Below are 27,566 nucleotides of genomic sequence, written 5' to 3' on the forward strand. Positions count from 1 at the left end.
AGAGTCTCAGTCCCTCAACCACCAACGCAGGTTCTGCGCCATCGATGAGTTGATAATAAACAACCCACCACAGCTAATACAATAATTTATGAACTGTGACCTCGAATAAATACATGGTTGATTCAACCACCCCTCGCCCCCCTTCCTTCACCTTTTCTCCAAATCTTCCGTCTCAACAACAATGGCCTGATCTTCGACGCCCCGGTTCCTCTTGTGAATCGCATCGCCAACGTGGTCATCGACCAGCTGCCGCTCCGGCATGAAAGATGAAAACTTCCGCGCCGCCACCCTCTTTTCAAATAGCTCGTCGAGTTGCTCCAGACTCCTACCCTTCGTCTCGGGAACGAAGAGAAACGCCCACACAGCCAGGATCAAGTTGCTCCCGCCCCAAATGTACCCGTACTTTGGCCCCCAGCCCAGTTGGTCCGGGTTGATGAAGTACGGTGTAAAGAAGGACACTAACCAACCGACAATGAAATTCAACCCCGATGCGGTACCTACAGTCTGCGAGCGCAGTCGTTGCGAGGGAATCTCCGTCCCAAGCGCCCACAAAACCGGTCCCTGGCCGACACCATACACCCAAGTATACACGATACTCAGGGCAACGAGGGCTTTGCTCGCGGCAGATGAGTGCCCACCCGAGGCGGTGTAGACGATGGCCATGCCGAACATCATGGCCGACGAGATGATGGAGGTGACGACGAGGAGCTCGCGGCGCCCAAAGTAACGCATCGCCGGGAACGCCAACATGTTGCCCGTCAACGCGATCGCCAAGGATATCATAACCCAGGCAAAGGGCGAGCCGACTCTGGCCTGCACAAACAGGTACACCGAGAACCCGGCCATGAAAGTGACGCCGGTGGCGATCCCGGCGATGTTCGCCCCATAGCTAAGCATCGTCCGCCGAAGGTCCGAGCCCCTGAACATATCGCCCAGATGCACGCCGGCGTGTATCTCCTGCTCCATCAGAAACGCACTCTTGATGTCCTCCACCTCAGCCCGGAGCATCGCCTCGTCCTGAATCCCGCGCAGCCGTCGAATAGCCCGCATCGCCTTGTCCTCCCGGCCCTGCGTGACATAAAACCGCGGCGTATCCGGCAAAAACAACAACAACACCGTCAAGAACGCCGGCACAATGTACATGACCCCCAGCGGGATCTTCCACGACGCAGTACCCCCGTACGGCTGACAATAATTATCCACCAGAATCCCAAACAACGCCCCGAGCGACGTCTGAAAGGTGCTCATCCCCACAATCGGCCCGCGCAGCAGCGACGGCGCCGCCTCGGTCATATACGTCACACAGTACGGCACCAAGAACCCATTCGACACCCCCAACAACAGTCTCCCCGCATACAGCCCCCCCAGGCTATGCAGCCCCAGCTGCAACGAAATCGACAGAAACGCGAACCCACAGCCCACCCACAACCCGACCCGGCGCGACACGCGGGTATGGGCGAAGTAGATGGCGACGGCGGCCAGGAATCCGCCCACGTTCATGAGCGACTGGATCAGCCGCTGCACGTCGGTGCTGATGTTGAATCCGATCGGGTTGGCCGGATCAACGTAGCCGTATACCTCGAGGAAGCCGGGCATGCTCTGGAAGCCGGCGATGGCGGCGGAGTCGTACCCGTACTGGAACTGGCCTAGGGCGATTAGGAAGCAGATGAGCACTACGCGCTTCTCGGCGAGGAGGCGGCTGCGCGTTGCTGGGGCGGGGGTGGGGGTTGGGGCGGTCATGGTGAGGTGGTGAAGGGGTTGTTGTTGGTGTGGTGGCGGTGGTTTTGGGTGGTTTAAGGGGGAGGAGGGGAGATAGAGCCGTGAAGGCCATGGTGAAGAAGGGGAGTCGACTGGGTATGTACCTGGACCTGGTCTAGATAAGTAGGTGGTCTAGAACTCACCATCGAAGCCGACCGACCAGGATTGGGGTTGTTAGCCAAAGGCCAACCCTATATGCCGAATTCCCCTCACCACGCGTCTGGCCACTCAATTGGCGAGATTGCATCAATGGTTGGAAACGCCCGGGATATTATTGCGCGGGACGCATACCCCTCGCATGGGTTAGAATACCCGTATGCAACGTTGGGCCTTGCCGCGAGGTGGAGGGACATCATTAGGACATGGTTAAGCCCGGCATTGCCAGTCCTCTCCGGCACGCCGTGTAACGAACGTTAATATGGGCAGGAAGATGTCGATTATTTCGACTCAAACTATCAGACGAAGGGCGAACACCGAGGTTACGGTGTGGGCGTGGTTAAGGTGAGGTAGTAACGAGGAACAATGTGCTAGACCTGTTCCCCCAATCACCGTATTCACCCTAGGGAACCCATTAGGACGAAAATGGACAATTAGAGGAACTGAAGACAGTAAATTCAAAACCTGGTGGCGGATTAAAACCAGATCCGGGCGGAGGGGCCAAGTAAAAAGGCGGGTTCTGCTGGCGACCTGGAGGGTGGCTTATACGGAAACTAAAAAGCAGGGTGACTCGTCAACAATCAATCATGATGATTCACAACCTCATCATCGAACGAGAGCTCTTTCGCCATTTCCTGATTCCCCCGGCTGTGGGCGGGTAATGGATTCGATTGTTTACCATGTTACATGATGCGGAACGTGTTGGGGTTCGACCTTTTGGCATCGACCCTCGCCGGAAGGTTTTCTATGATCGGGAGACAGATTAGCAGAAGAGAAAAGAAACAGGAGAAAAGAAACAGGAGAAAGGAAACAGGAGAAAGAAAACAGGAGAAAAGAAACAGGAGAAAAGAAACAGGAGAAAAGAAATAGGAGAAAAGAAACAGGAGAAAAGAAACAGGAGAAAGAAGACAGGAGAAAGAAAATAGGAGAAAAGAAATAGGAGGAAAGAAACAGAAAAAAGAAAATAGGAGAAAGAAAACAGGAGAAAAGAAACAAAAGAAAAGAAATAGGAGGAAAGAAACAGGAGGAAAAGACGCGCCTTTGTAATCAGGCGCTCGGCTCCGCAGCTTGACGCTGGGTGGGTCTGGTTCAAGCGGGCTGCTCTCGGGAGTGGGCTTTCCCCCTTCCCTCACTCGCGATCTTTCCCTTGAACACAAGCAAAAGCGAGAATGGGTTTGGCTTGTTCATCGCAACTCCCAGAACCAACCAGATTCGGCAATTTCATTGCAATTCAAATCCAATCCAGCCAACCAAGCGTTCATTGAGACTTGTTTTAGCACAACTGCCAATTCAGAGTAACTCGACAACTGGCAAACTGCAGTCAGCACCCGTGGAAAATAGGTCCTGACTTCTGGGTGACGTTTGCTGCTAGAAAGGGGAAATTATTCATCTGCCCAGGACTGGACCTAGCTATGTCATCACTCCTCAAATGGACCAGAGGGTTCTTACGTAGAGCCCCATTAACGCCCTTGAAGTTCCCAACGGCTGGCTTCCAGGTCGTCGATGACTCCAAGGTACTTGAAGAAGAACGCTTCGATGAGTTTACGGCAGGTCAGTACTATCCTGTACATATTGGAGATGTGTATGCTTCCAAGTACCAAGTGCTGGGGAAACTCGGCTTCGGAACGACTTCAACCGTGTGGCTCGCTCGCAATCTTCAGTACGTAGATTCCCTGCCCAGTAACCGAAATGAGAACTAAATGAGGGACCCAGAGAACACAGGCACGTTGCGTTAAAGGTGTTTACTCGAGATGGACGTAGCACAGACGAGCTTGACATCTATGAGCGGATACGCAAAGCAACCGCTTCCCATCCCGGTCGTCATCACGTCCGCACTGCACTCGACATGTTCACGCTCCCTCGCCATGGGCATGACAACCGGTGCCTTGTTCAGATGCCCATGTGGGATAGCTGGAAGGACCTTCTTCGCCGTAACCCAGCCGGAAGATATACCGAAATTCTGTTAAAAACCTCGCTGCAACAGCTCTTGCTCGCCCTCGACTACCTCCACACCAAGTGCAGGGTCGTCCACACAGACATCAAAGCTGATAACATTCTGCATGAAATCGTCGACGAGGGGATTCTTGAAGCTTTCACCACGGCCGAACTAGAGACGCCATCGCGAAGAAAGTTTATCAACGGTGCGCCGGTGTATGAATCACGCGCTTTCGACTTGCCAAACGATTTCGGCGGCGTCGTTCTGAGTGATTTTGGATCCGCTGTCCATGGTGATGAGAAGAGAAACTACGACTGTCAGCCAATGGTGTACCGATCACCCGAGGTCATGCTGAAGATGGACTGGGGCTATCCAATCGACATCTGGAACGTCGGGGCTATGGTATGATTCTATGCCTGGTCGCTTCCTTCGGTCTCCTAGATAATTCTAACTGCCATACCAGATCTGGGATGTGTTTCAGGCCAAACATATGTTCTACGGATACGATCAGGAGAAGAAGTGTTATACCACCCGAGCACACCTCGCCGAGGTTATCGAGTTACTTGGACCACCCCCGCTCGATCTAATTCAGCGAGGGCTGCGAAGCCCTGAATTCTTCACAGAAGATGGTAAGTTCCACCCGCTTGACGCACCTTTCCACGTCCCCGCTACTTACCTACCTGACGACACTTGTGTAGGGAAATGGAAAGCCGATGTTCCTATCAGTGAAGGCAGGAGCCTTGAGGAATCCGAGGAGAACTTGGAAGGGACCAACAAGGAGGAATTCTTGAATTTTATGCGGGGAATGCTGCAGTGGCGCCCGGAAGATAGGAAGACGGCGAAGGAGCTCTTGAAGGACCCATGGTTAAACAACTGCTAGGAATCACGTAGTGGCACACCTCAGCTACAGGTAGAGATGAGATGCTGCCCATCCCATGATCTCAAGCATATTCCAACCTCACCGGGTCCCACCCTGGCCGCAAATAGCTGCCATCAAACTTGAGGTCCAAAGACGAGTCCACCACGTACCGCACCACAACCTCGACATCCACCCGTGCCCCCTCTTCCTGCAATGCCCACACCGCTAGGCCCACGACGTTCTCCCCACTGTAGTCCAGCACGCCAGCCGGCACGGGGAACGTATTTTCAAGGGAAATCGACGGGTAGTACCGCCCATACTGCCAGCCGTTCACAAAGAGCAGCACCCTGTATGCAAGCGTCTCCCTTTCCACATCTTCCTCAGCCGGTGTAAACCGGAACGCCAATGACACATCCACTCCCCCTGGCACATCCAGCGGCAGCTTCCCACGATAAAACCTCACCCCAGCCCCATCAAACCCATCCCCAGGCGTTCCTCCCTCTTCCCAACCCGCATCATCAAATCCCGGCAGATGCCACCCCCCCCTCTCCGCCGCGAACCCCCCCTCATTATACGCCGTCCTCATCCCATCCAACCCCCCCTTAACCCCACCCGCCGTACCCGCAACCATCCACTCCCTAAACCCCCCCGCCACCTCCTCGCCCTCACCACCCTCACCACCCCCCAACAACCGCACCTCCATCAACCCCCTCACATTCCCCGCCCCCTCTCCCTGGTCATGCCCCGTATCGTCATGCACCACCAGCAACACATTCTCCCCCCCACCCCCCTCACCCCCACCCATAACCAAAGCCCCCTCCGGAAAGGGCAGCGTCAAATTCCCCCTCGCCACATCGCTGCGCCCCGTCCATGACCCGAGATACGCGCCGTTCAGGTAGGCCGACCACCCGTGCGCGGTGCCGCCTTGTACCGAGATGTACACGCCTGTTGGGGTGGTGGAGTTGCCGGGGGTGGTGGTGAAGAGGCCGCGCCAGAGGCGGGTGCCGGTGTGGAAGCCGTGGCGGTCAGCGGAGAGGGGGAAGGTGGTGGTGGTGGTGGTGGTGTTGATGGTGGTCCAGGCTGGGGAGGTGGCGGTGTAGGAGGGGAGGCGCTCCGGGAGGGAGTCGCGGGATTTCCAGGCGGTGATTTGCGGGGGTTGGTAGGAAGTTGGGGGGGCGGGGATGGTGGCGACGAGGGTGGAGTGGTTGGTTTGGGTGGTGGGCAGGTCGATGCCGTTCCAGCGGATGCGGGTTATGGCGGAGGTGGTGAAGACTTCGAGGGGGATGGTGCGGTTGGTGTCGCCGGTGAGGGAAATGGTGGTGTTGTCGGTGAGGAGGGCGGTGCGGACGAGGTAGGGGCCGACGACCAGGGCTATGGGGTTGGTTGTTAGCATTATTTAGGTTTGGTTCAGGAGCAGGTGTGGCTGGGAACGTACCGGTCTGGTCCACAGGTACTTTAGGATCGTTCGTCAGGGCCGGAGCCCAGATCTTGTACGCTGTCTTCCTGTCCACGACTACCACTCTGACGCCATTGTCAAAGTCGATGACCGTCATCTCCTCTTTCTGTGAATATCCAACGATGATCCCGTGCTCGCTTGTGGAAATAGTCACGGATGGTCCTGAGGCAATGGCTCCCTCTTTAGCTCCCCGTAGGTAGAACTCCCCCGTCCTGCCAGTGGGTGTCCACAGCACCAATACCGGTCTCCCATCGATGATGGAGTACGTGAGAACCTCAGCGGTCGAGTAGTACAGCGTGTGGTTTCCAAAGTGGAAATCGGCCAAGAGCATCTTACCCTCGTGCCCACTGAGGACAACGGCGCCGGAAATCTTGGGCACGAAAAACTCCCCAATGCTGGTGTTTACTTTGAGGGCAAACCACTCCTCTGACGCCGAAGCCGTCTCAGCATGCCGGATAGCGTAGAAGCCTGCCCCTGTCTCGGGGTTCCGCAACTCGGTTGTAAACAGCTTCGTGTTGTTCGTATACTCCGTGCCCGTTCCCACACGTTCGGTCAACGCAAGTTCGTCAGCAACTCTTGTAAACAGGCCCAGGTTCTTGATCTCATAGTACTTGTCGCCAATACTCCTATCCTCAGCTATAGCAGCCCCATAGTCGTAGCTGCTGCCAAGGAAGGGTGCCGCGAGCCAGCCCCAGTTAGTTCCGCCGTGTATCATGTAGAGGGTCAGTATGGTAACCCGCTGGGCAATGTTGTCCCGGTAGTAGAAATTAACAAAGTCCACTCCTATTCGCTCCTTGCACCCACCAGGCGGACCGTCCCAGGGGGTCGTGGCCCCGCCTTGAAACTCGGGCATCAGGGACGGCTGCTTGGGAGACGCGAGCTGGAATTGGTCGAAGTAGCTGGAGACGGCCCAAGGCGTGATCACGCCGCATTGCTCGAGGACACAGGACCAGCATTGTGGCTGAACGGGAAGCGGAGGCGTTAGTAGAATGAAACAGACAATTTGCCTCCCTCACACTTACATAACTGTCCAAACCATAAATATCCACGTTCCCACCGGCACCAACGGTATCGTAGTCCTTGGACCACGACGGGCCACTCCGGTTCGGCACGTTGTGTATGAGCGGGACGACAATGCCGTTCGCTCTTGCGTTTTCCTTCAACTTTTCCATGTAAGAGATGACTTCTAGGTTGGGAACCCGAGCCTCTACGTCCCTCCACTGTTTGGCGTACTCGTTCTCGATTTGGTACATGAGAACCGTTCCGTCTTCGGTCAGCTGAAAGGGCCGCGTAAGTTGGGAGATACAATCCTGATACGGCGTCCAAGCCTCTGTAAAGGCCGTGCCGTTTAATCGCGGTGTTCCGTACTCGCCCGTCGTCGCCCACAGGGCCATGCCCCCAGCACTCAGCTCTCCGTTGATATACGGGCCCGGCCGGACCGTGACATACAGACCAATATCTTTCGCCATCTCGAGAAAGCGGGTTATATTGCGGGGTCCAGTGCTGAAGTCCACATTCTCCGGGGTTGGGGCATGAAACCCCCAGTGTGTGTAGATCGATACCATCCGCATGCCCGTGGCTTTGATCTTCTGAAGGATATCCTCCCATAGCTCGGGTACTGGCAGTCGGAAAGGGTGCATCTCTCCCCCGAACAGAAACAAGCGTTCGCCATTGATGATGATGCTGTGGTGGTCCCATTGGATTTCGTCCTGGAGTCCATTGTCAAGTATCGGCCAGGGCGAAGAAGCATTCGCGAAAAGGCTAACGTGGAAGGGGAGCGAGAGCAGCCCAAGCAAGAAAAGGCCTCCGGAGAAACCCCCGAGGCGAGGCAAGTACCCCATGATTGGGGACCAGAAAATCACGGTGCTGGAGGAATATGTGGTTCGTATGCAACGCTCCTTGCAGAGAGATTGCACAAGATAAGTAGTGTTTTTACCGCATCTGGAGGGTGAGTGAAGTTCTGCCTGATCCGACAAGAAACAATACCGCCTCAGGTCAGCGGACGGAAAGATGCAGTATTATGTATCATCTTTCTGCTTCAAGTTAGCATACGGATGGGGTTAACTAGGGCCATGTAAGTAATTTGTTTGCCAGAGCCAACTGGTCGGTATATTGAGGGGCGACGGATAATTAAGAAAGCGCACCAATGAGGTTCGGGAGAAAGAAACCGTCGGCGGCACCGTAACATCCGGGACTGCTGATCTTGAACTGCGTAATGTTGCGAAGGCGGGAGAATGAACACGGCCATGGTAGGGTCCACGGGAATGTGGATATGTTAGTCAATGTCGGGGATATCAGGATGGGAAAATAGTGTAGTTCGGGAGTACATTGCCGATTCGGCATACGTAACTTGGGAGGGGTGTTCAATGTTGATGATTCAAGAGAAGCTTCATGTGAATATTAAGTCAAAACCTGTTCATGTTGAACGGACCTTGGCTTTGCGGTGGTTGTGTCCGCAGCTCGCTGTGGGCAAACCCCTGAATCCTGTCCATCATATACGTACATTGCATGGGCGACGATTCCCCCCCTGGGCAAGCGAAGCGTCCCCGGTCGTTACCTCCCATGCCATACATGATGACCCATCGCGCGTCTCGTCATGGACACTGAAAAGGTCTCGTGTGTAGCGCCCGTCCCATAATAGCCATGTCCCATCCTTCAAATGCAAATATGGCCGCTCATAGCGCGGAAAAGGAAAACAAAACAAAAGGAGCAATGAGGAATGTAAGCCAATGCCCTGTAACCCATGAAAAGCATGATACAACTCATCGTGCCCATAATAGGGCGAGGAAAACCCGATAAAAGGCTGTCACTACATTGAGAAGTATGCGCCGTCCCGATCCTCCTTCGTACCCACAAAGCCAAGACTAAAAGACGATGACGACCTAGGGCAAGAGACTGGGTCTCTCAAACATCGTGTAAATAGGCCATACAGGAAATAGCAACGCATCCTTCTGCTTCAAACACGGAGGATGGGGTTGCCTCGGGGTATCCATATTCCTCGTTTCCGTTCCACCTGGGGCATTAAGAGACATTGGGTGAAGCATCGGCGGCATCACAAAAACCGACGGCAGGGAGTCCTTTAGTGTTCCGAGGGAGCATCAGGGTGCCCGAAGGGAGCATCAGGGTGTCCCGAGGGAGCATCAGGGTGCCCCGAGGGAGCATCAGGACGCCCAAGGTCGGCTGATATGTCAATTGATGCCTGTACAACGCGAACGCCGTGGCCGCTCGTTTCACCGTCAGCTGCCGAGCTCTGCCCAGCCGTATCGCCTTGCGTGGCACTTTGGCCATTGTTTGGAACATCGTCCGCTAGCGGAGAAGGATATGTCGGCACGTGGTGTGAAGGAATAACGCCTTCTGCGTGATACACGACGACGTGGTCAAAAGGATCATCCGGGTCCGCGGGTTCGGGAGCTGGCGGCGGGGCCGGTATGGGTGGGGGCGCCGGGATCGTGCCTGGGGCGGCATGGTTGAGGCCAAGACCGATATTGTGCTGGTTAAGAAGTGGCTGTGTGTCAATGACCATATCGTCTTCTGGGACATCGTCGTCCTCTATGGCGTCTTGGTCTCCGTCGACTGAAAGTTCAATGAGCGGAGGAACCCCTTGAGGTGGCGGCGGGAAGATGGGGGCATCCGTGGGGCCGGGCCGTGTTGAACGCCGCGTCTCCTCGGCCTGGATTAGGCGGTTGAAATGTTTGCGCAGGCCAACAACGCCCTGGCCGGAAAACACGCAGAAGACTGAGCGCTGATGGTCGGTGAATTCTAAACAGGAGCTATTAGTAACGCTCTGGGTATTCGGACGAGGGAACGGCAGACGCTTACCAGGAGGAGCGGCCCGGGAGTAGCTTTCCAGGTCCTCCCGGAGAAATTCTTGGACCCCGGTCAGGCTGAGGTGAGTCAGGCGAGGGCAGCAATTGAGAAGCCGGATGATGCTCTGGGACAAGAGGTTAGTGAATGTCTGCTGGTGGGAAATCAGGACGGAGGAACTTACCGCTTGGGTCAAATGCACGCAATAGCTCAAGTGGACTCTCTCCAAGCAGCTCTGGCTACTGCTATACTCTCCCGGGATGTGGTTGCCATGCGCATCTCTGCGCATTCTCGGCCGGCGGTTTGCATTCGCAAGAGCGATGACGCTGGCGTCCGTGATACTAGCACACTTAACGAGGCCGATCCTCTTGAGCTTCGGAAGAGTAGCAAGTTTGGTGATTGAGTCGTCTGTTAAGTTCTGGCAACACCCGAGGTCGATATAACGAATCCGGTTGCACATGGTGACGAGCCGCTTCACACCGTCGTCCGTGATCTGACTACAGTGACCCATATGAAGAAAGTGTAGGTTCCTTCCGAGGCGCGAAATGGCGTACACGGCAGCATCGGTCAAGTTGCGACATTTTTGGAGCACAAGATTTCGAAGGCGCGACGCAACATCAATGATCTTTTCGATAGTGCGGTCGGTGATCCCCGTGGAGTTGCTCAGGTCGAGGATACGGAGATGTTCATAGGTCCTGTTGGGCGGAAGGGAAAGAAAAGCGGCGTCGTCTACCAACTCGCAACCACCAAGGCGAAGCTCACGCAGCGCGTTGCCTTTGGTGAAGAGCGCAGTAACTGGCTCGTTGCCGATAAGCCGGCACTGTTGGAGGTCGATTTCGAGGATATTGGGGCAATTTTCGGCAAATGCAAGAACCGTCCTGTCCTGAATCTGAGCGCATTCGTTGAATTTGAGCTGGACCGGTGTGTTAGCAGACATGCCCGCCAAACTTGAGCAAACAAGGACACGACCTACCCTCTTGATGTACCGACAACGCTGGGCGAGCCGGATCAGACTGCTATTCGAGATCTTCTGGCAGCCTGATATGTTGAGGCCCTGAAGCCGAGGGCAGTGCTCGGTTATTGCGTCGATGGAGGCAGCGGTTATATTGTCGCGGAAGGGAGTTCCTGTGGCAGCCGCGGGGAGCAGAGAGATGTCGAGAGAATACAGGTGACTGTTGTTCGAGACGAGGGCAATGAGCCCGGAGTCTGTCAGGTGGCTGCAGCCGGTCAGAGTCAGGCGCTCTATCCGTGTGCACCCAGCCAAGGCCATAACGCTGCCGTCATTGATGCCATCGGCGAGAGCGGCCAGGTTCAGGCGCCGAATGAAGTCGCGGTACGAAAACGAGGGGTTCTCGAGGCTGAGCGTCTGGCAGATTTTTTCGTGTTTCGGCCATGTCGAACATGAAGGGCGGTGCCAGAGAATGTCGACAGCATTGCGAGCCCACTTTCTGCAAGTCAGCATCGCATTGAAGATGTCTCCTGAACTGCCCAGCTTCGCGAAGACGGCAATCAGGATCTCGTTCGGCAGACGGTGGATGGGCTGGAGGCATTCATCGTCAAAGACCTGCATATCCTGGATATTCGGCACGCCTAGCGAAGACTGGGAGTCGTTGGCGGCGAGGAAGAAGTCGGATTCTTCATTGTCGGGGGGGACGGGCGAACTGCTCGACGAGCTCGTGCGAGAGTCTTCCTGAGGCTGTCGGTCGGTGGTGTCCGGCGCGGCCTGCGCGCCCCCGTCTTCGGCCGCGATAGCATCGAGAGACGAGACTAGTTTCATTTTTTATGTTGTGACGGTTCCGCAGCGCAGCACGCAGACTGCTGTAGATGTTGCGGGAGATCAGGTTGATGGGGCGGCGATCGGTTGATGGCGGTGATGTGGAGAGCAAGCAAGGGTGGGCTGTTGGCGCGCGACGCAGGGCTTCAATTGTGATTCAACCAGCGGGGCCCAGGCTGAGTGAGAGTTGGCCCAAGAGGGTTGCCCTGGCCCAGAATATAGCCTTGGCGTGGGCGGCACTCTCGGCACAGCGCGCCACAAGTCTCCAGCTCGATGGGCTGGGTGACAGCGATGGGAAAAGTAGAAGTTATGGGGTTGGGATCGGGCAAGAAGCTGTCTTTGCAACGTAGGGTTTTCGAATTTGGTGTTTTCGAGCGTGGGGTTTTGGCACGCATGCAGGGGTGCAGGAGTAGATGAGGTGGTCCTGGATCGTCATATGGTAAGGCAAACTCTCTGGGCGAAGAAGGTCGATGCCCGTGTCACCACCATGCGCCCAACTTACGTTAATGAAGGTGCGACTGGGGAACCGAAGGCAGAAGGTCCCGCCGGGCGGTCAGTTGGTTGCTGTAAACGCAAGGCGGCGGCGGGGCAAATAAGTAGCGGAGCTTTGACACCGGCTCGAGTTGGTCACGCTCAAGGGTCACTCGGAGCCCCCGCCTGTGCTTTGTTTTTCGGTCAAAGTCGAGGCGCGCTCTTCAAGTTCTCTGAAGTGCAGAATAGGGAGGATTTGTTCGACCCGATAGAAATATGACAATACGTGGGAACTGCGTGCAGCGGCTGGGATGCGACGCTCATTTATGCCGCTTGGGCGTTCTCTGAGCTGGGTACCAATGCCCACTCTGTCAGCGACAACTTGGTCGATATCATCACGAAGCTCAATGCCCATCTCTCATCAGAACACAAACACTTTAAAGGCCGGGATCTTCCTAGATGCTATCGTCAACAAAGTCGGCCTTCGGAGGTCTGGAGTCCCGTCCCAAAACCTCTAGATTACGAAACATGGGATGGCTTTGCGACAACGTCGTAATGGATCTACGAATCTGAATGCGCGGCCCAGCCTGTTTCAGATGGAATGGAGGAAAGACGTTCACAGAAGGAAGCCGAGTCAAGTTTACTGGAGGAGGTCTCCGGGACGCACGGACGGCACTGCAGTTGGCACGACTCGTCGGTTTCGAGTGAACTTTGGGATGTGTCGATCCAGGCCCTTCTCTGCGCACCTGACACCCCCGGTTAGCGAATGACCTCATCATTGCATCGGGAGGGAAACAACCGAATCTCACGAGGTAAAAAAGCAAATTGCGAGTGCAAATGATTGAGACGGTTCTCATGACGGCTGTGCTGGCTGTGCCTCCTTTTGCCTCATCCCTAATCCATCGGCTTCGCCACTACCTGGGCAAGCTCATAACTCGGTACCTACCAGAGAGCGCTGTGATAATCAGATGGAATTGAGGGAATTCAAGGCGAGGATGGACTGGATCGGCTAATTCTCGGTGTTTGCACTAAGCGAGGTCGGGACGACGAATTCAGGTTCCTGGCAGGGCCCGGCAGACAGAAGTGATGTCAATTTTGGACCGGGCGAGACCGAGCACAAACATCCGACCCGAGCCCAGTTCAGTTCTTCGCCGGGAGCGGGGCCGTCGCAAACAACACATTACGTCCCGAGCCATGAGTGACGGCAAAGCTGAAGAAAAAGAGAAATAAGAGACATCATGACGCTCCGACAAACCGCCTTGCGACGAATCACCGTGGCTCCCGTGGCTGCCGCGCCATTGCGAGTACATGTTCCCCGCCGGTCACTTTTCTCTGGGAAGGACACGAGGAGGAGGTCCGGCCGGGCTGTTGAGAACCTCGATATCAGGCGCATCTCGGCACAGTCGGATGAGTGGCACCGCAACCGGCGCACCTTTCTCTGGTGCGGCGCCATCGCTGGTGTTCTGTCCTTCATCTACACTGCCTGGAAACTCAAAGTCGAGCTATCGAAGCCCGTGAAGCTCGACGCCAACCTTCCCTCCTCGGACCCACTCTCATCACCCAACGCAGCGGACCGTAAAGTAGTCGTCCACGATGAGGAGGGCCGCGAGATCGTAGCAACTGGCAACAGCACCGTCCCAACTTTTCCCCGCACTCTCGCCCTCCCGGCCTTCACGGCGCCGATCACCACCCCCTCCCCAGATCAAACCGACAGGCTCACGCACACCATCACCACCCCCTCCGGCACCACCGAGTACACGCTAGTCGGGCTCGGCCTGCGCACGGTGACCTTCATCAACCTGCAAGTATACGTGGTGGGCTACTACGTAGCAACAGCCGACATCGCGGCGCTGCAGAGCGCGCTCACCAAAAAGGTCAACCCGATCGCGACGACGCTGGTGGCGGGCGAGCGCGAGGAGCTGCGCGCGGCGCTGCTAGACCCGGCCGAGGGCGAGCGCACGTGGGACGAGCTGCTGTCCGCGGGCGTGCCCGCGCGCTCCGCCTTCCGCGTCGTGCCCGTGCGCGACACCGACTTCCACCACCTCCGCGACGGCTTCGTGCGCGCCGTGCAGGCGCGCGCCTCGCCCGCGGCGGCGGCCGACGACTCGTTCGGCGAGGCCATGCGCCAGTTCCGCGCCGTCTTCAACCGCGGCAGCGTGCCCAAGCGCAAGGAGCTCCTGCTCGTGCGGGATGAGACGGGGAGGATGAGCATCGCGTACGATGGCGGTGCCAACAAAAAAGAGGGGCGGCCGGCGGGGCGGCAGCTGATCGGGGTGGTTGAGGACGAGCGCGTGTCGAGGGCGCTGTGGCTGAACTACCTGGCGGGGAAGAAGGTCGCCAGCGAGCCCGCGAGGAAGAGTATTGTGGAGGGGCTCATGGAGTTTGTGGAGCGGCCCATCGGCACCGTTGCAGCGCAGGTTGTGCCTGTTGTGAGCGCGAGGGTGTAGCGGGAGACCTTAAAGCCGTGTGTCCTAGTTTTGTACGAATAGAAATACCACCAGAGCAGCGAGAGCATGCGCAGTATGTCAATTCATGCACGATTGAGCAATTCTCCGCACTCCGCGCTGCAAGTGTGCACCTATACACAGAGCAAATTCCAGAGAGCCGCGCCTGTCTATAAAATAATGGGTATCCCTCCTCATGCCTAGGCTTTGAAACGGCCACAATTACAAAGCACCAGCCTCCTTCAACAGCTCCTCGAGCGTCTTGCCGTTCTTGCCGTTTTTGACGACCGCATCGAGATCCGAGCTACCGCCGATGTGAGCGCCACCGATGAAGATGTTGGGGACGGTACGCTGGCCCGTCATCTTGTGCAGAGCGCTCTGGATGTCGTCGCCGTCGTCTATCTGGTTGAGCTCAATCGCCTTGTACTTGGCGTCCCGGCTGTTGAAGACACCCTTGGCATTGTTACAGTAAGGGCAGTACGACTTGCTGAAGATCACTGAAAGCGGTGGTGGTTAGCGAGGTTTGCGTGAAAAGGAAGCTGTTTCTGTCGGGATAACTTACTGACGGCATTGTCGTCGATCAACTGCTGGGCTTTCGTCTGCGCGGCTTCCATTGTGATCGATGGGGTTGAGCCAAATAATCTGCGAAAGATGAAGGACATGGAAGTCGATGCGGGGTGGTGACGTTCGAGAAGAGGGTGAGTAAGGTGAGGGGCAAACGGACTCGTTTTAATGGCCCGGGTCGTGGTTGCAATGGGGACAGACCGCAAGGTACCACCAGAAAAATAAGCGGATTTGTCAACCGGAGTTAACCGATGGCGAAATCACAGGAATCAGCGTGGAATACAAGGATAGAATGACGAAGGACTGTATGCAAGGAATAAACCGCAGTGATCAGTGAACCAAAACGTTTCTCTCGGAATCGGGCCATTGGAAACGGATCTCAGGAGACAGATTTATCCCGCCAAGCCCCTGAACTTGAGATCAGCCTTTCCCTGCGCGGAACGCTGTCACCAAAAGGCCGATGACGCAAATGGTCCGTGCAAGACCCTGTCTGCTCAGGTTCAAGAGCCAGAATGTGCCAGCGAGGCATGGAACTGACTCCATCAGAAGGCTTCATCAGAAAGGCATGGCGGTAGAGTTAGTCATGCAAATGGGGTTGAAAGCGAAGCTATTCGCAAAGATCATTCCCGTCTCCAAGCGGCCGAATCCTGTCAGGAGCATGACCTCATTGTTCTCGAACTCCACCTATTCTGTAATTTGCCCCCCCGTTCAACCCCAGAGCACGCAATGCCAGGAGGCAAAGTCTTGGACCTGGGACGATCGTTCGCGCTTGTCCTCGTGGTGGTTTCCTAACCACTCGTCTGGAACGAAGCGGTTGCGCGGCTCAAATGGGATGATCCGCATCCCGGTTCTGTTCAACAGCAACCAAATGGTGCCATCTTGATGCGGGTGATGATGGATGGGAGCACGCGCTGCAACATCAGGCGTGTCGGGCCCGTATCGAACGTCTCAACAAGGCAGCCTATCCAGTCGACCGCCGGTTGCCCAACTCGTTAATCGTTATTTTCGAATTCCGCGAGATGCGCATCGGGTTATCGGCGATCTGTTGCGCAGCATGTTTGCATCAACACGACTCAGGGTCGATGGACCTTGGGATGCAGTTGGTCAGAAATTGGACCACGGACAAATCGCAGCTGGGAGGAGGGAACTTGACCCACATTTAAGGCGGGGGTCTCGGACCACGGGGTCGTCCCAGAACATTAAAATTTGGCACCCTTGCAGCCCTGTCCTCAGCGAAGACCGCCACCCAAAAGTAATCGACCGGTCGGGAACGGACAGGACACATTCAGACGGCCAGCAACTTCGACGTGACCTTCTCGTTGCCCCCAAGGTGGTGATCGACGAAACGGCGTTGTTTTCTTTCCTTTTCCGGAATTCTGGTGTGAGGACAACACAACTCTTGTACTCCCATTCCAAGGGCAACGGCTTTAGCCTCAAACGTGGTCATTGACGGACCAGTCCTCTCCCTTCGACTGATGCATCAGTCCAGCAAACTTCACGATTCCCCGCGCCTCCGCGTTCATCGTACCAGGCGACGAGCAGGTTGATATAATCCGGCCACCGGACCTATTCACTTGCTCATTAGGTCGACGGCATCCTGTCGTAAGACCGCACTAAAGTCGCCAAGGTGGCTTCAGGTTCGGAAATTTGGGCATCACCAGGTGCCTCGTTCGCGAACCTTGCTGGCAACCTTACTTCAGCACTGCGGAGCCTCCCCGCCTCGCTTCAGCCTTACTTGGATACCACCGCGGACCGTGTGGTTGGTGCTACCGAGTATCTCCAATCAACAACCGGCTTTTCGCCGACAGTTCTCTACACCACCGCTGGTGTCATCCTGCTGCTCGGCGCCATACCGGCCGTCGCATCACGCAACGGACAGGGCAACAAGAAATCCGGGATCATGCCGCGCTATGGCTTCTCGAATCGCTGGGCCGTCTCGCCCTTCAGCTCGCAGGAGGGCGTTCCCGACGTGACCTCGGAAGACTACAGCTACATCACCTCGGCAGACCTGGAAGACCATGGCATCGATGTTCCTCGGCCATACGCACCTCACTCTCACGTCGTCGAACCGCACTTCGCCCCGCCTCATTCTCACTTCGTCCCTCCTCACTCTCACGTCGACTCGCACCCGCATTCGGCGCCGCCGCCGACCTACGGCCGACATCAGCCTGAGGACGACGTCCTGCTGATCAAACACAAGGCCATCAACTACCCGGAGCATTTTCCAGCGTATTCCATCGGCGACGGAAAGCTCTTGGTCAGCGACGTCCGTGAGCGTGTTAAGATGATCTTGGACCTCTCAGATCGTCAGGCGGGAAGGATCAAGCTTTACTACAAAGGGCGTCGGCTAAAGAAAGCCGACCTTCCGGTGCGCGAGTACGGTGTCAAGAATAATAGTGAGATCCTGATGGTCCCTGGAGATTCAAGTCGTGGGAGCGGCAGTGAGACCAGCGAAGAGGTCGTGGGAGGCAGGCGAGACGACCGGGAACGGTACGAAACGCAGGGTAACTCGCCAAGAGTCGGCAGGTCAGGCAGGTGGGACGACCGGAGCCCGCGTGGCAGCGGGTCGCAAGTCGGTCTCGATGTCCCGGTGGACGACAACAGAAGAAGAGCCACCTCGAGAGTTCGGACCCAGTCACCGGGATCTGGAGTTTCTACCGCCAGTGCCCCTGCCGCCACCCCCGTCGGCAAGCCCGGAGGCCCCATCGAGAAGCTGAACGGCATCGCCGCAGACTTCAACACCAAATGGCTACCCCTTTGCCTCGACTTCATCGCCAGAACTCCGAGCGACCCGAAGAAACGCGTCGATGAGCATCGCAGGATTTCCGAGAGCATCATGCAACAAACCCTGTTGAAGCTTGACGCGATTGAAACTTCCACAGAAGAAGGCGCGCGGGCGATAAGGAAAGCGTTGGTGGTCGAGGTGCAGGGCGTCTTGAACAAGATGGATGCTGCGAAGAATGCAGCATAGCGGCCCCTAGAACTCCTGGGCTACTCCCCACGCTCGCCACGGCACTGAAGTCCGAATCCCACACGCGTTTCTGGGCCAAGCCCAGCCTCGATGTTTTCACTTCCTCCGAGAGTTTTATTCACCATCTCCCTCTTTTAGTTCTTGTGTAGGTTATTTTGTTCCGTTTTTTACTGCAGACAGCATAGCGAGATTCAGACCGTTGTTTCCGGCTCTGTGCGAGTCCGGCATATTTCCAGCATCAACATGTTAAGCACAAGAGATCACGTTTTGTTTTGTCGGCGTTTCTTTGTAATCTGGGAGGTCAACTCGCCCTCAACCTCCCTTTGATGATTGACATCCCCTCTCATAATAAGATAATAAACTTGCTTTCGAGAGCGGATGACAGCTCAAATCCACGATTCATGACTGAACTGAAGTGTGGGCATGCATGCCTACCACACTCTTACACGGTAATGACCACGGACGACCCAAGCTCCCGTCAAACTCAAAGGAGTGGGAGGTCAGGACTGGCAGCTGCTTCGACCATCGCCAACTGGTGGGTCTGGGGAAGAGAGAAACGAGGCCCCACCCATGCGGGCGCGGTAGGTCTAACCCTATCGCACTCTGCCTCAGGCCACAATCAGCACTCGCTTGCCGACCTCCACCCGCTCCGAATTCGGCCTAGCGCATTCTCGCCGGGTTGGCTGCACAAGGCCAATTTTCAGCACACACAAAAAAGTCGAAGAACGACCATCAACCATCACAAGGGTAAGGAAGCAGCCAGCTGCTACTCGATCAGCCGGACTGTGACTGATCAACCTTTTCTTTCTTTCTTTTAGCCCAGGTCATCACGCCAAAATGTCTTCGTTCGAGTCTGTGGTACGTACGCCTCAGATCCCCCCAACTCCTGCACCTCGAAACCCGCGCGGGCGCCGGCCGCTCCAAGTTCGCGATGCAATTACTTCCGGGAGCGAGCAACGGCGCCGGCGGATGACCGGGCGGTGGCGCATTCGGGGGAACATTGGGAGTCGGAATTGCAGGAATGCTAACAGCGGTGCGCAACAGGTCGTGATCGATGGCAAGGGCCACTTGCTTGGCCGCCTGGCCAGCATTGTCGCCAAGCAGCTCCTCAGTGGCCAGAAGATTGTCATCGTCCGCTGCGAGGACCTCAACATCTCCGGCGAGTTTTTCCGCGCGAAGCGTACGTACCACCTTTCATTGTTCGGCATTGGGCGGGATTTCGGTCGTCAGGATGGAGGCGGGGCTGAGGCTGGGGACGGGTTGGGACAGGCCGGGACGGGAACAGGGAGCGCTTGGGTTTCTGCTGCTCGGATAATGGGGAACGCCATGATGAGAACGAGAATAAGATGCTGACGGACGGAAACAGTCAAGTACCACGCCTACCTCCGCAAGGCCACCCGGTACAACCCCACTCGCGGTGGTGAGTCCAACATGCAAACGGCCGATGGCTTCGCGACCAGGCGATTCTAACGGCGCACAGGTCCCTTCCACTTCCGCGCCCCCTCCCGCATTTTCTACAAGGCCGTCCGCGGCATGATGCCCCACAAGACCGCCCGCGGTGCCGCCGCCCTTGAGCGCCTCAAGGTCTTCGAGGGTGTCCCGCCCCCCTACGACAAGAAGAAGAAGATGGTTGTTCCCCAGGCCCTCCGTGTCCTGAGACTGCAGCCCGGCCGCAAGTACTGCACCGTCGGTCGTCTCAGCCACGAGGTCGGCTGGAAGTACCAGGACGTTGTCGAGAGGTACGTCGCGCACGGAATCCCCGAACGGGCCCCGCTCGTACGGGTCCGGGAAACACGCCGAAATACTGACTCTGTGATAGGCTCGAGGAGAGGCGCAAGGCCAAGGGCGCCGCCTACTACGAGCGCAAGAAGCTTGCCGCGAGGCAGCTCACCGAGGCGAAGAAGACCGCGACGGTCGACACGAAGACGACCGAGGCCCTCCAGGCCTTTGGCTACTAGAGATAGTGGCCGACTCGCACACCTCCTTGTCCTTTATGCGATTTCCCTCTAGATTGGCGCGGTGGTTCGGGGCATCAACTTCATTTGCGTGGATGGTGGGGATAGGCAATGGCTATCTGACTCGCTGTGCGTCCCAGGCTTGGGACCTCATAAATACATGAGATCAACCAATGGAGACCGAGGTTGCATGGGACGAAGACAGCAGAAAACGAAATACCCGGCTCTGGCGGCAAGGCTTCGTGATGTTGTTGGGCAGAGGCGCTGTTAAGTCAGGCCTCTCGAAATGACCGCCGAATGCCTCGGCCAGTGCCCCGCTCATGCTGAATAAATGACCATAATCTGTACCAGCGCCAGTTAGTTGTGAATGCAAAGGGACGAGCCCGGGTGGGCTGGTGAAACCATTTGGCAATGTCTTGAGAATCTTCTGTGACCTGATCTTGGGGAGTGTCGGAGCCATCTGGAACACCCCAAGTACGGAGGCAACAGACGCGACGCCACCGCGTGTAGCTCCGAGATCATCGCGCCGGCAGAGCTGCAAGGGTGGGTACGATGACGTACCTACCGTCTGTTTGGGTGCAAGTCGTGCTGAAAAGGAAAAGGAACTGTCTATCCAAAACCAGAGGCCTTCCGAGTCGTGTAAGCTGGAGGCGCTGGCACACTCTGAGCAACCTCATCGCCCCCAATCCTCCCTCGGTCCGTTTTTCCTATTAACCCCTGAGTGCCGACACCTCAACCGTGACAGCCATCTCAAGAGTTTTCCCGGGCTGTGATGTCATGGGTCCAGGTATTTCCCGTAGCCTTGCCTTACTGTTAATTCTCGAGTTGAAACCCCGGGCTCCCACCAGGGCACCCTCACATCGGGCCCCCCTCCTTTGCCGTATGTTCTCTCGAGTCTCAAGTCTGAGGTATTACCCGTCCACTGGGTGAATCACCGTCGTGATGCTCCTTCTATCGAGTCAAGACGTAAAAAGTAAAAGACCAAACTATTCCAATGCCCGGTCTCATGCTACCTAACGGACCAACATCCATCATTGACCCCCGCCCGTGACCCTATTCCCAAACCAGTAGAAGAACATCTATCAACATTTGACCCAAGCCAGCATCCCCTCACTATTCGAATACTTTACATATCAAGTTTGACAGAGTGGCTCAACCTTCTCACCAGCCCCAAGCTCCTCTAAACGGATGATAAGATCAGCCAGCACTTGTAAGTCATATGCCACTCTAAACTCCCAAGCTAGTCATTATTTGGATTAAAGAAATTAAAAACACCTGGGATTTCGTGTTTTAGATGAGGCAGTCAATCTTATTCCCCATTAAGTAATTAAACCAACAAGAGAACATGTATTCAAATACATACCTGCCCAGTTAACTGTCAATATTTGAGGGGTTTGCAATGCCTTCCCATACTTTGGAAGCTCTCAACCAAGCAATAAGGTATGCATATAGATCTTGTTAAAAGGATAGGGAAGTTACAATGCCAGACTAAACATATTTCTCTCGGCTGTTCCTCATTACGCTACACTGTCGTCACAAGAGCTTTTAGCGTTCCTCGTACCACGACTTGAAGAACACACGGTAAATGCTTAAAATAATAGCAACTTGCATTTTACTTTTTCAAATACTCAGTACTAAGCCAACCCAATCGGGCCAAGCCTGGGAGTCCTGGCTGAACCTGGAAGCGTTGACAATATCTTCTGGGCCACTCTCAGGTATACGTTCTTGCATAAGCATTGTACGTCACGAACTGCGATTCCGGAGCTGGACGTCTGCGTTGGGGATCTGAACTGGATTGGTGCCACATAGTCCAACCCTAACAAGCGAGCATACTAGTAGCAGTACCTAAAATATCCCAAGATGGCTTCTAAACGGCGGTCACCAACCCTGTCGTCCTTGCGTCCTCGACTGAGAGAAAATGATGTTGTTTCTTCTGTTTTAACATCACATCATTTCAATGGGTTCTTGCCACTTTCCTGGTCGCCACTCATATGTTCCCGAAGTAGTTTCATCTAAACTCCCTAGGACAGAAATGTGACTCTGTCGGCGCGGAAAGCCTGTACTGAAACCCTTTCAAGGTCCTGCCAGGTCCTCTTCCAGGAGTGCCGTTACACTGGCAGTCGCTGCAGGCTTCGCCCGAGCTTCCCTTGGACGGAACTTTACAGTTCTATCATCAAGTGGGCTGCTAAAGCCGGGTTGTGCGCTATACAAATGGTCCCCGGGACCGTTAACAACAGCGGTTCCTAACCGGGAGCCCCTGAATGGAGTAACTAGAGGCTACCTAAGTATATATCAAATTACAAGGGAGGTCCTAAGGTGTAGCCATTGGGCATATGCAATTTGACACTCGAGTTCACCCATCCCAATAACAGACCATCCCCACTGCATGCATCTCGTCATCGTCAATGAAGAGTTTAAGACTCTCCAGGTCACGTTCGCTTAGGAAGCGTCGTACGTTCCCAGGCAATGTCCGGTCTGCTCCATTGCTTTCTGGATGTGGGTAACATTGTAAACCCCATCCGTTGAGAGGAGAAACTTTAGCTAACCGGTACTTACGCAAGAGGTGAAGAAAAGGCATAAGAAAAGGTTATTTCGATCGTTGAGTCGTTCATCTCACTGAACTGCGTGTCATATAAACTAAAAAGTACATTGACAAAACTACTTAATCTTAGACTTTACCCTCCTTTGTTACAATCATCGTAGTTTCGTACACCCACTGAAGATTTATACCGTAAGGAAGTAAGATAATTGCTTATTCTATAGACTTTTTATAAGTTTTAAGGCTCCTTATTATAAGTAATTCGCGCTGCAATTCTTAATTACCATCGTAAGGTAGGATATAATTACCTATCTACCCTCAGTTTCGTATATGCTACAATGTAGCCCTAATATCCTAAACCCCTAATATATTCTAAGACCAAGCTTATTAGCAATAGAACTTTCTCGAAAGGCTAAGAGGAGGGAGATGTAAGGGGCTGATGTTAAACAATGTCGTTGACAAGACGACCGGGCGCCGCCCGCCGCCGAACTTGGTGATGTGGGGCCGGAATCCGGTGCAGGTCTCTCAACGAATCACAACGGGAGCTTGGCTCAGTTGGAAGAGCGCAGGTCTCATACTGCTGTATGATTCGGTGGCAAATCGAAAATATCCTGAGGTCGTGAGTTCGAGCCTCACAGTTCCCATTTTCCTTTTGCTTGACATCCCTTTTTGGAACTTGTCGGAGTCGTAAAGGAACTGTTGGTCAAGGGTCGTCGGCGGCGTCGGGGAGGATTGCGGCGGGGGTGGTTGCCCTGGTTCCTACGTCATATGGGTCAGTGTTCCCTCGTCAGTCACATCGCCGCACAACGTTCGACAGAGCACAAGGCACGGGGTGATCCCCACAACACCTTCTCGACTTGAAGGTTCGCTGGTCTATTTGCATTCTGCTAAACCCTCCGCGAAGCGGACGGTCTCTCCTCATACACGGACATTACAGATACAAGCCCTCCGGCTCACCCTCCTGCTTCGTACGCAATACCCGCTCACGGGCGGAGCGGAAGTCGGCCATCTGCACGCGCATGCGGCGCTCCCGGAGAGCCATGAGACCGGCTTCGGAGCAGATGGCCTTGATGTCGGCGCCGGATAGGTCGTCCTTCTGGGCGATAAACTCCTCCAGGTCGACGTCCTCGTTAAGAGACATTTTGCTCGTGTGCAGTGTGAAGATCTTGCGCTTGGTGTTTTGGTCGGGGTTCTCGAACAAGATCTTGCGGTCAATACGGCCCGGCCGGATGAGGGCGGGATCGAGCGTCTCGATCTTGTTGGTGGCCATGATAACCTTCACGTCACCGCGGTCGTCGAAGCCGTCGAGCTGGTTAAGCAGCTCCAGCATAGTCCGCTGCACTTCGCGCTCGCCACCCGATGTAGAGTCGTAACGTTTCGTGCCAATGGCGTCGATCTCGTCAATGAAGACGATTGACGGGGCGTTCTCAGCGGCAACCTAAACTGCGTTAGCGCAAGCTCGTGGTGAATATTTGGGCGAAGCTTACCTGGAACAACTGGCGGACCAACCGGGGACCATCGCCGAGGTACTTCTGGATCAACTCGCTTCCGACAATGCGCAAGAACGTAGCAGAGGTCTGGTTGGCCACGGCCTTGGCTAGAAGAGTCTTTCCGGTACCGGGCGCACCGTAGAGGATGACACCCTTGGGCGGCTTGATGCCCATCTCCTCGTACAGCTCGGGGTGCAACAAAGGTAGTTCGACGGACTCCCGCACCTCCTGAATCTGTTGCTCCAAACCACCAATATCCGCGTACGACTCCGTGGGCGCCTTGTCCAGCTTCATGACGCTCACAAGCGGGTCTGTGTCGTCTGTGAGGACGCCGACGATGCTGACGGTTTTGTGGTGCAAGAGTACACTGGCACCGGGCTCCAGCAGGTCCTTGTCAACAAAACTCATGATGCTGACATAGTACTCCGGTCCAGTGGTGCTAGAAACGATGGCGTGGTCGTCGTCGATCATCTCCTCGAGCGTGCCGACCCCCATCGGGCTACCCCGCATGTCGTCAACACGGCTGCGCTCGTCGGCGACCCGGTCTGTGGATTCCAGCTCTGAAGTGGGCGCGGAGTTGTCCTTGACGGCTTTCGCTTTTCGAAGGCGCTCCTGGTTCTCGACGTACTCCTCCTCGAGCAGCAGGTGATCGTGGATACGTTGCATGCGCAGCAGTCGGAGCTTGCATCGGCTCGTCGGGTAGACGGGTGGCATCTTCGCGGCAGCGCTGGTGCCGCCGGCCCTCTTCTTCTTGCGACCGATGCGCGCGGTCGGCCTCGGGGGCGGTTCATACTTGGGTTTGTCCTTCTATTGCGGCGAGGCTGGTTAGCAACGTGCTGGTGATGATTTGGTTGACCGTGGTAGATGGCCACCTGAATCCTCAGGAACTCGAACCTTCTTGTCCTTGTCATCTCGCCCATCCTTTCCCCCACCCATACCTCCGCCCATGCCGGATTGATTCTGGCCCTACAAAGATCGTCAGAACCCATTCCGCAACCATAGCCGATTCGGGCAACTCTACCATGGTGCTCGTGTGCGACCTCGGTCGAAGCTACGGGGCAAACGACTGCCTTTGGTACGACGAGGTTTATTTACACACAGGGTGTGTTACTGAATGCTCCCAAGGCGTGGTTTGATGATGCGGGCGATAAGTGACCAGACGGCGGGTCTTGGGGTTTGTTGGTCGAGGTGATGTCGATGGTCAGTGCGAGCTTGAGGCGAGCTTTGTTGGGAGTCGCCAGGCGGCAGAGCGACGCGCCAACTAGCGAGTGGGTCTGAAGATGCCCCACCACCAATGATATCAAACCGTCTTCTTCCAGCCCGCCATCAGCTGAAGGCTGGTTGTGTATGTAATCTGTACTGCCCCGTGTAAGAGCCTAAGCCGGGTGTTATTAATGCTACAGTTGCAGGGCTGCTGCTTCGGCGTGTACCAAGGGAGCAAGGCTGTTCTCCCTTTATCGGAGCTGAGACCCGAAGTGCCTTGCCCGCCCGAAACGCCTTGCTCATGAATCATCTGGCTCGCAATGGAGACGGGTTTGGTGTTAGTTCGGTGCGGGGGATGGAAAGACCAACCGACCGAGAACACGATAAAGAGTTTGGGAGAGCCTGTTCCGGATTCTATAGCAATACCGAAACATTCGATCAAATTTTATTCACATCAACGCCAGGCAGTAGAGTTTATCAGTGTCCAGGCTAGAAAAATACCAGCAAGCCTCCGTGCCCTTGTCACTGCCCCAAGTTTCAGCGAACCACCTTTCACCGCTACCCGACCCCTCCAAGAAGTACCGAAGTACTTGCCCCCGGATGATCTCCCCACCCATCCATCGTCTTCCGCCGCGAAACCGCAGGCTCAACCAGGTGTAGCCGAACCACAACCACCAGCGAGCACTCCAACTCCTGTCCCTGGACATCGCCGACCGCCATGGCCACCACCCGCGAGCGCCGGATTGCGAAGGAGCTAGCCGACATCCACAATGACAAGGATAACTCGGGCGTGCTGGCGAACCCCATCGACCCCTCCAACTTGACGCACCTCAAGGGAACTTTTCCAGGGCCGCCCGACACGCCGTATGCGGGGGGCACCTACCAAATCGATATCGTCGTCCCCGACATGTACCCGTTCAAATCGCCCATTATGAAGTTCGACACCAAGATCTGGCACCCAAACGTCAGCAGTGTGACGGTAGGTCCGAGCGTCACAGCAAGGCAGGAAGCAAACGGAGGGCGGGGCAGGGCAAACTCGGGCACAACAGGGCGACAGAAGCTAACTTGCGGCGCTTACCAGGGAGCTATTTGCCTCGACACGCTCGGCTCGGGATGGTCGCCCGTGGGCACCATTAAGATGGCGCTAATCTCGCTGCGCATGCTGCTCGAGTCGCCGAACCCCAAGGACCCGCAAGACGCCGAGGTGGCAAAGATGATGATGGAACAACCTAACGAGTTTGCCGCCAAAGCCCACGACTGGGCCGTCAAGTACGCCGGTGCCCCGCGGAGGGAGACGCTCACACACAACTACGAAAAGTCAACCGCGCCCGTTGTCAAGGATGACCCGTCACGGTACGTTTCCTATTCGATACGGCAAGGTTTAACTGGGACTGGAGACATTACTAGTTGTGGGTTAAGGACCGTGCTGATAATGGACGGGCGTTTGCCGTTACTCTTACAGATACAAAGGGTATAATAAGGAACTGGTGGATCGCTTTGTCAACATGGGCTTCGAGGTTGACGCCGTGGTCGATGCGTTCATCTTTGTGGGTATCGACCGCAACGGGGGCGAGGACTATGAGCTGGAGGAGGCGTATATGGGCGATATCACCGCTCGGCTCCTCGGAGAGCAGTAGCAGGACCAACAGGCGTGCGAAATAATCAGCGATTGGACCGTAGCGTAGTTAGGCTACGCTCCACTGGGCGGTTGACATTGTTGCGACGGGCACGAGGAGATGTGCGGTGCTGGGGGTATCCGGCAGGCAGAGCCCGATCCTACTTGTCCCTATACGCATAAGGAAAGGAGTTTACGGATGGCGCACAGGTGGACAATTTCATGGGGCTCCGTGCTTGTTTTCTTTTCATTACTTAGACGGAATCTAAATGCAACCCATTGCTTCCAACACGTCTCAACAGCCACCTCGCCAGGCGGGCAGTCCTGAACCCACTCTTTCGAGAAGCACCGAGTGCGGTGTTCATGTTGGGTAGGAAACGATTACCCCTCGCCATCACAATACCTCTCCGGATCTGTTTTGGTAGTGTCGAAACGGAAGCTGACGTGAGCCTCCCACACTCAACCTGCTCAGCCTAACCCGGAAAGCACCCACGGTTGCGTGGCCGCCCCTCCGAACCGCGAAACAATACCATAGTATGCCCCAGTCTTCCTAACGCGGGCTCAAGGGTGG

The 27,566-nt window shown here is 55.6% G+C and overlaps 9 protein-coding genes and 1 non-coding gene across 10 annotated transcripts; 5 read left to right on the forward strand and 5 right to left on the reverse strand.

Moving 5' to 3' along the window:
- Window positions 1-147: 147 nt before the first annotated feature.
- B0H64DRAFT_440595 (general substrate transporter) lies at window positions 148-1,740 on the reverse strand (the record flags this gene model as incomplete). Its single annotated transcript, XM_062806491.1, has 1 exon — window positions 148-1,740. The coding sequence occupies one exon, from the start codon at window positions 1,738-1,740 to the stop codon at window positions 148-150; it is 1,593 nt and encodes a 530-aa protein (XP_062660630.1).
- Window positions 1,741-4,433: 2,693 nt separating this feature from the next.
- B0H64DRAFT_416328 (glycoside hydrolase superfamily) lies at window positions 4,434-7,805 on the reverse strand (the record flags this gene model as incomplete). The annotated part of the gene is made up of 4 exons (XM_062805158.1): window positions 4,434-4,526; window positions 5,518-6,080; window positions 6,145-7,126; window positions 7,188-7,805. The coding sequence occupies 4 exons, from the start codon at window positions 7,803-7,805 to the stop codon at window positions 4,434-4,436; spliced, it is 2,256 nt and encodes a 751-aa protein (XP_062660631.1).
- Window positions 7,806-9,016: 1,211 nt separating this feature from the next.
- Window positions 9,017-12,025, reverse strand: B0H64DRAFT_118703 (uncharacterized protein). The gene is made up of 4 exons (XM_062797906.1): window positions 10,943-12,025; window positions 10,154-10,882; window positions 9,985-10,096; window positions 9,017-9,924 (listed from the first exon to the last, which is right to left on the reverse strand). Exons 1-4 carry the CDS (start codon window positions 11,744-11,746, stop codon window positions 9,245-9,247), a joined length of 2,325 nt encoding a protein of 774 aa, XP_062660632.1. The 5' UTR covers window positions 11,747-12,025; the 3' UTR covers window positions 9,017-9,244.
- A 1,216-nt stretch (window positions 12,026-13,241) lies between these two features.
- B0H64DRAFT_391386 (chalcone-flavanone isomerase-domain-containing protein) lies at window positions 13,242-14,726 on the forward strand. The gene has a single exon (XM_062803466.1). It carries the CDS (start codon window positions 13,453-13,455, stop codon window positions 14,659-14,661), a length of 1,209 nt encoding a protein of 402 aa, XP_062660633.1. The 5' UTR covers window positions 13,242-13,452; the 3' UTR covers window positions 14,662-14,726.
- Window positions 14,727-14,880: 154 nt separating this feature from the next.
- B0H64DRAFT_440600 (thioredoxin-like protein) lies at window positions 14,881-15,272 on the reverse strand (the record flags this gene model as incomplete). The annotated part of the gene is made up of 2 exons (XM_062806492.1): window positions 14,881-15,155; window positions 15,221-15,272. 2 exons carry the CDS (start codon window positions 15,270-15,272, stop codon window positions 14,881-14,883), a joined length of 327 nt encoding a protein of 108 aa, XP_062660634.1.
- Window positions 15,273-17,122: 1,850 nt separating this feature from the next.
- Window positions 17,123-18,193, forward strand: B0H64DRAFT_321242 (BAG domain-containing protein; the record flags this gene model as incomplete). The annotated part of the gene is made up of 1 exon (XM_062800501.1): window positions 17,123-18,193. The coding sequence occupies one exon, from the start codon at window positions 17,123-17,125 to the stop codon at window positions 18,191-18,193; it is 1,071 nt and encodes a 356-aa protein (XP_062660635.1).
- Window positions 18,194-18,801: 608 nt separating this feature from the next.
- On the forward strand, window positions 18,802-20,552 carry B0H64DRAFT_391389 (60S ribosomal protein L16). The gene is made up of 6 exons (XM_062803467.1): window positions 18,802-18,940; window positions 19,012-19,051; window positions 19,238-19,373; window positions 19,560-19,613; window positions 19,674-19,932; window positions 20,013-20,552. The coding sequence occupies exons 2-6, from the start codon at window positions 19,031-19,033 to the stop codon at window positions 20,149-20,151; spliced, it is 609 nt and encodes a 202-aa protein (XP_062660636.1). The 5' UTR covers window positions 18,802-18,940; window positions 19,012-19,030; the 3' UTR covers window positions 20,152-20,552.
- A 2,675-nt stretch (window positions 20,553-23,227) lies between these two features.
- B0H64DRAFT_t46 lies at window positions 23,228-23,331 on the forward strand. The gene has a single exon. It is a non-coding gene; the product is annotated as a tRNA-Met (tRNA).
- A 287-nt stretch (window positions 23,332-23,618) lies between these two features.
- Window positions 23,619-25,201, reverse strand: B0H64DRAFT_416333 (P-loop containing nucleoside triphosphate hydrolase protein; the record flags this gene model as incomplete). Its single annotated transcript, XM_062805159.1, has 4 exons — window positions 23,619-24,125; window positions 24,175-24,984; window positions 25,072-25,143; window positions 25,199-25,201. 4 exons carry the CDS (start codon window positions 25,199-25,201, stop codon window positions 23,619-23,621), a joined length of 1,392 nt encoding a protein of 463 aa, XP_062660637.1.
- A 582-nt stretch (window positions 25,202-25,783) lies between these two features.
- On the forward strand, window positions 25,784-27,288 carry B0H64DRAFT_391395 (ubiquitin-conjugating enzyme/RWD-like protein). Its single transcript, XM_062803468.1, has 3 exons — window positions 25,784-26,359; window positions 26,462-26,733; window positions 26,843-27,288. The coding sequence occupies exons 1-3, from the start codon at window positions 26,099-26,101 to the stop codon at window positions 27,015-27,017; spliced, it is 708 nt and encodes a 235-aa protein (XP_062660638.1). The 5' UTR covers window positions 25,784-26,098; the 3' UTR covers window positions 27,018-27,288.
- The last annotated feature ends 278 nt before the right edge of the window (window positions 27,289-27,566 follow it).

The sequence above is a fragment of the Chaetomium fimeti genome (assembly GCF_033439085.1).
Source record: "Chaetomium fimeti strain CBS 168.71 chromosome Unknown B0H64scaffold_3, whole genome shotgun sequence".
Classification (NCBI taxonomy): domain Eukaryota; kingdom Fungi; phylum Ascomycota; class Sordariomycetes; order Sordariales; family Chaetomiaceae; genus Chaetomium; species Chaetomium fimeti.

Bases quoted from the DNA above. Each gene is read 5' to 3' on its own strand.
- B0H64DRAFT_391395 (XM_062803468.1), top strand. From the start codon at position 26,099: ATGGCCACCACCCGCGAGCGCCGGATTGCGAAGGAGCTAGCCGACATC. The intron at 26,360-26,461 runs GTAGGTCCGAGC...GGCGCTTACCAG, and splicing joins CAAACGTCAGCAGTGTGACG to GGAGCTATTTGCCTCGACAC. The intron at 26,734-26,842 runs GTACGTTTCCTA...TTACTCTTACAG, and splicing joins GTCAAGGATGACCCGTCACG to ATACAAAGGGTATAATAAGG.
- B0H64DRAFT_391389 (XM_062803467.1), top strand. From the start codon at position 19,031: ATGTCTTCGTTCGAGTCTGTG. The intron at 19,614-19,673 runs GTGAGTCCAACA...AACGGCGCACAG, and splicing joins GTACAACCCCACTCGCGGTG to GTCCCTTCCACTTCCGCGCC. The intron at 19,933-20,012 runs GTACGTCGCGCA...ACTCTGTGATAG, and splicing joins TACCAGGACGTTGTCGAGAG to GCTCGAGGAGAGGCGCAAGG.
- B0H64DRAFT_118703 (XM_062797906.1), bottom strand. From the start codon at position 11,746: ATGAAACTAGTCTCGTCTCTCGATGCTATCGCGGCCGAAGACGGGGGC. The intron at 10,883-10,942 runs GTAGGTCGTGTC...ACACCGGTCCAG, and splicing joins GTTGTCGGTACATCAAGAGG to CTCAAATTCAACGAATGCGC. The intron at 9,925-9,984 runs GTAAGCGTCTGC...GCTCCTGTTTAG, and splicing joins CTCCCGGGCCGCTCCTCCTG to AATTCACCGACCATCAGCGC.
- B0H64DRAFT_391386 (XM_062803466.1), top strand. From the start codon at position 13,453: ATGACGCTCCGACAAACCGCCTTGCGACGAATCACCGTGGCTCCCGTG.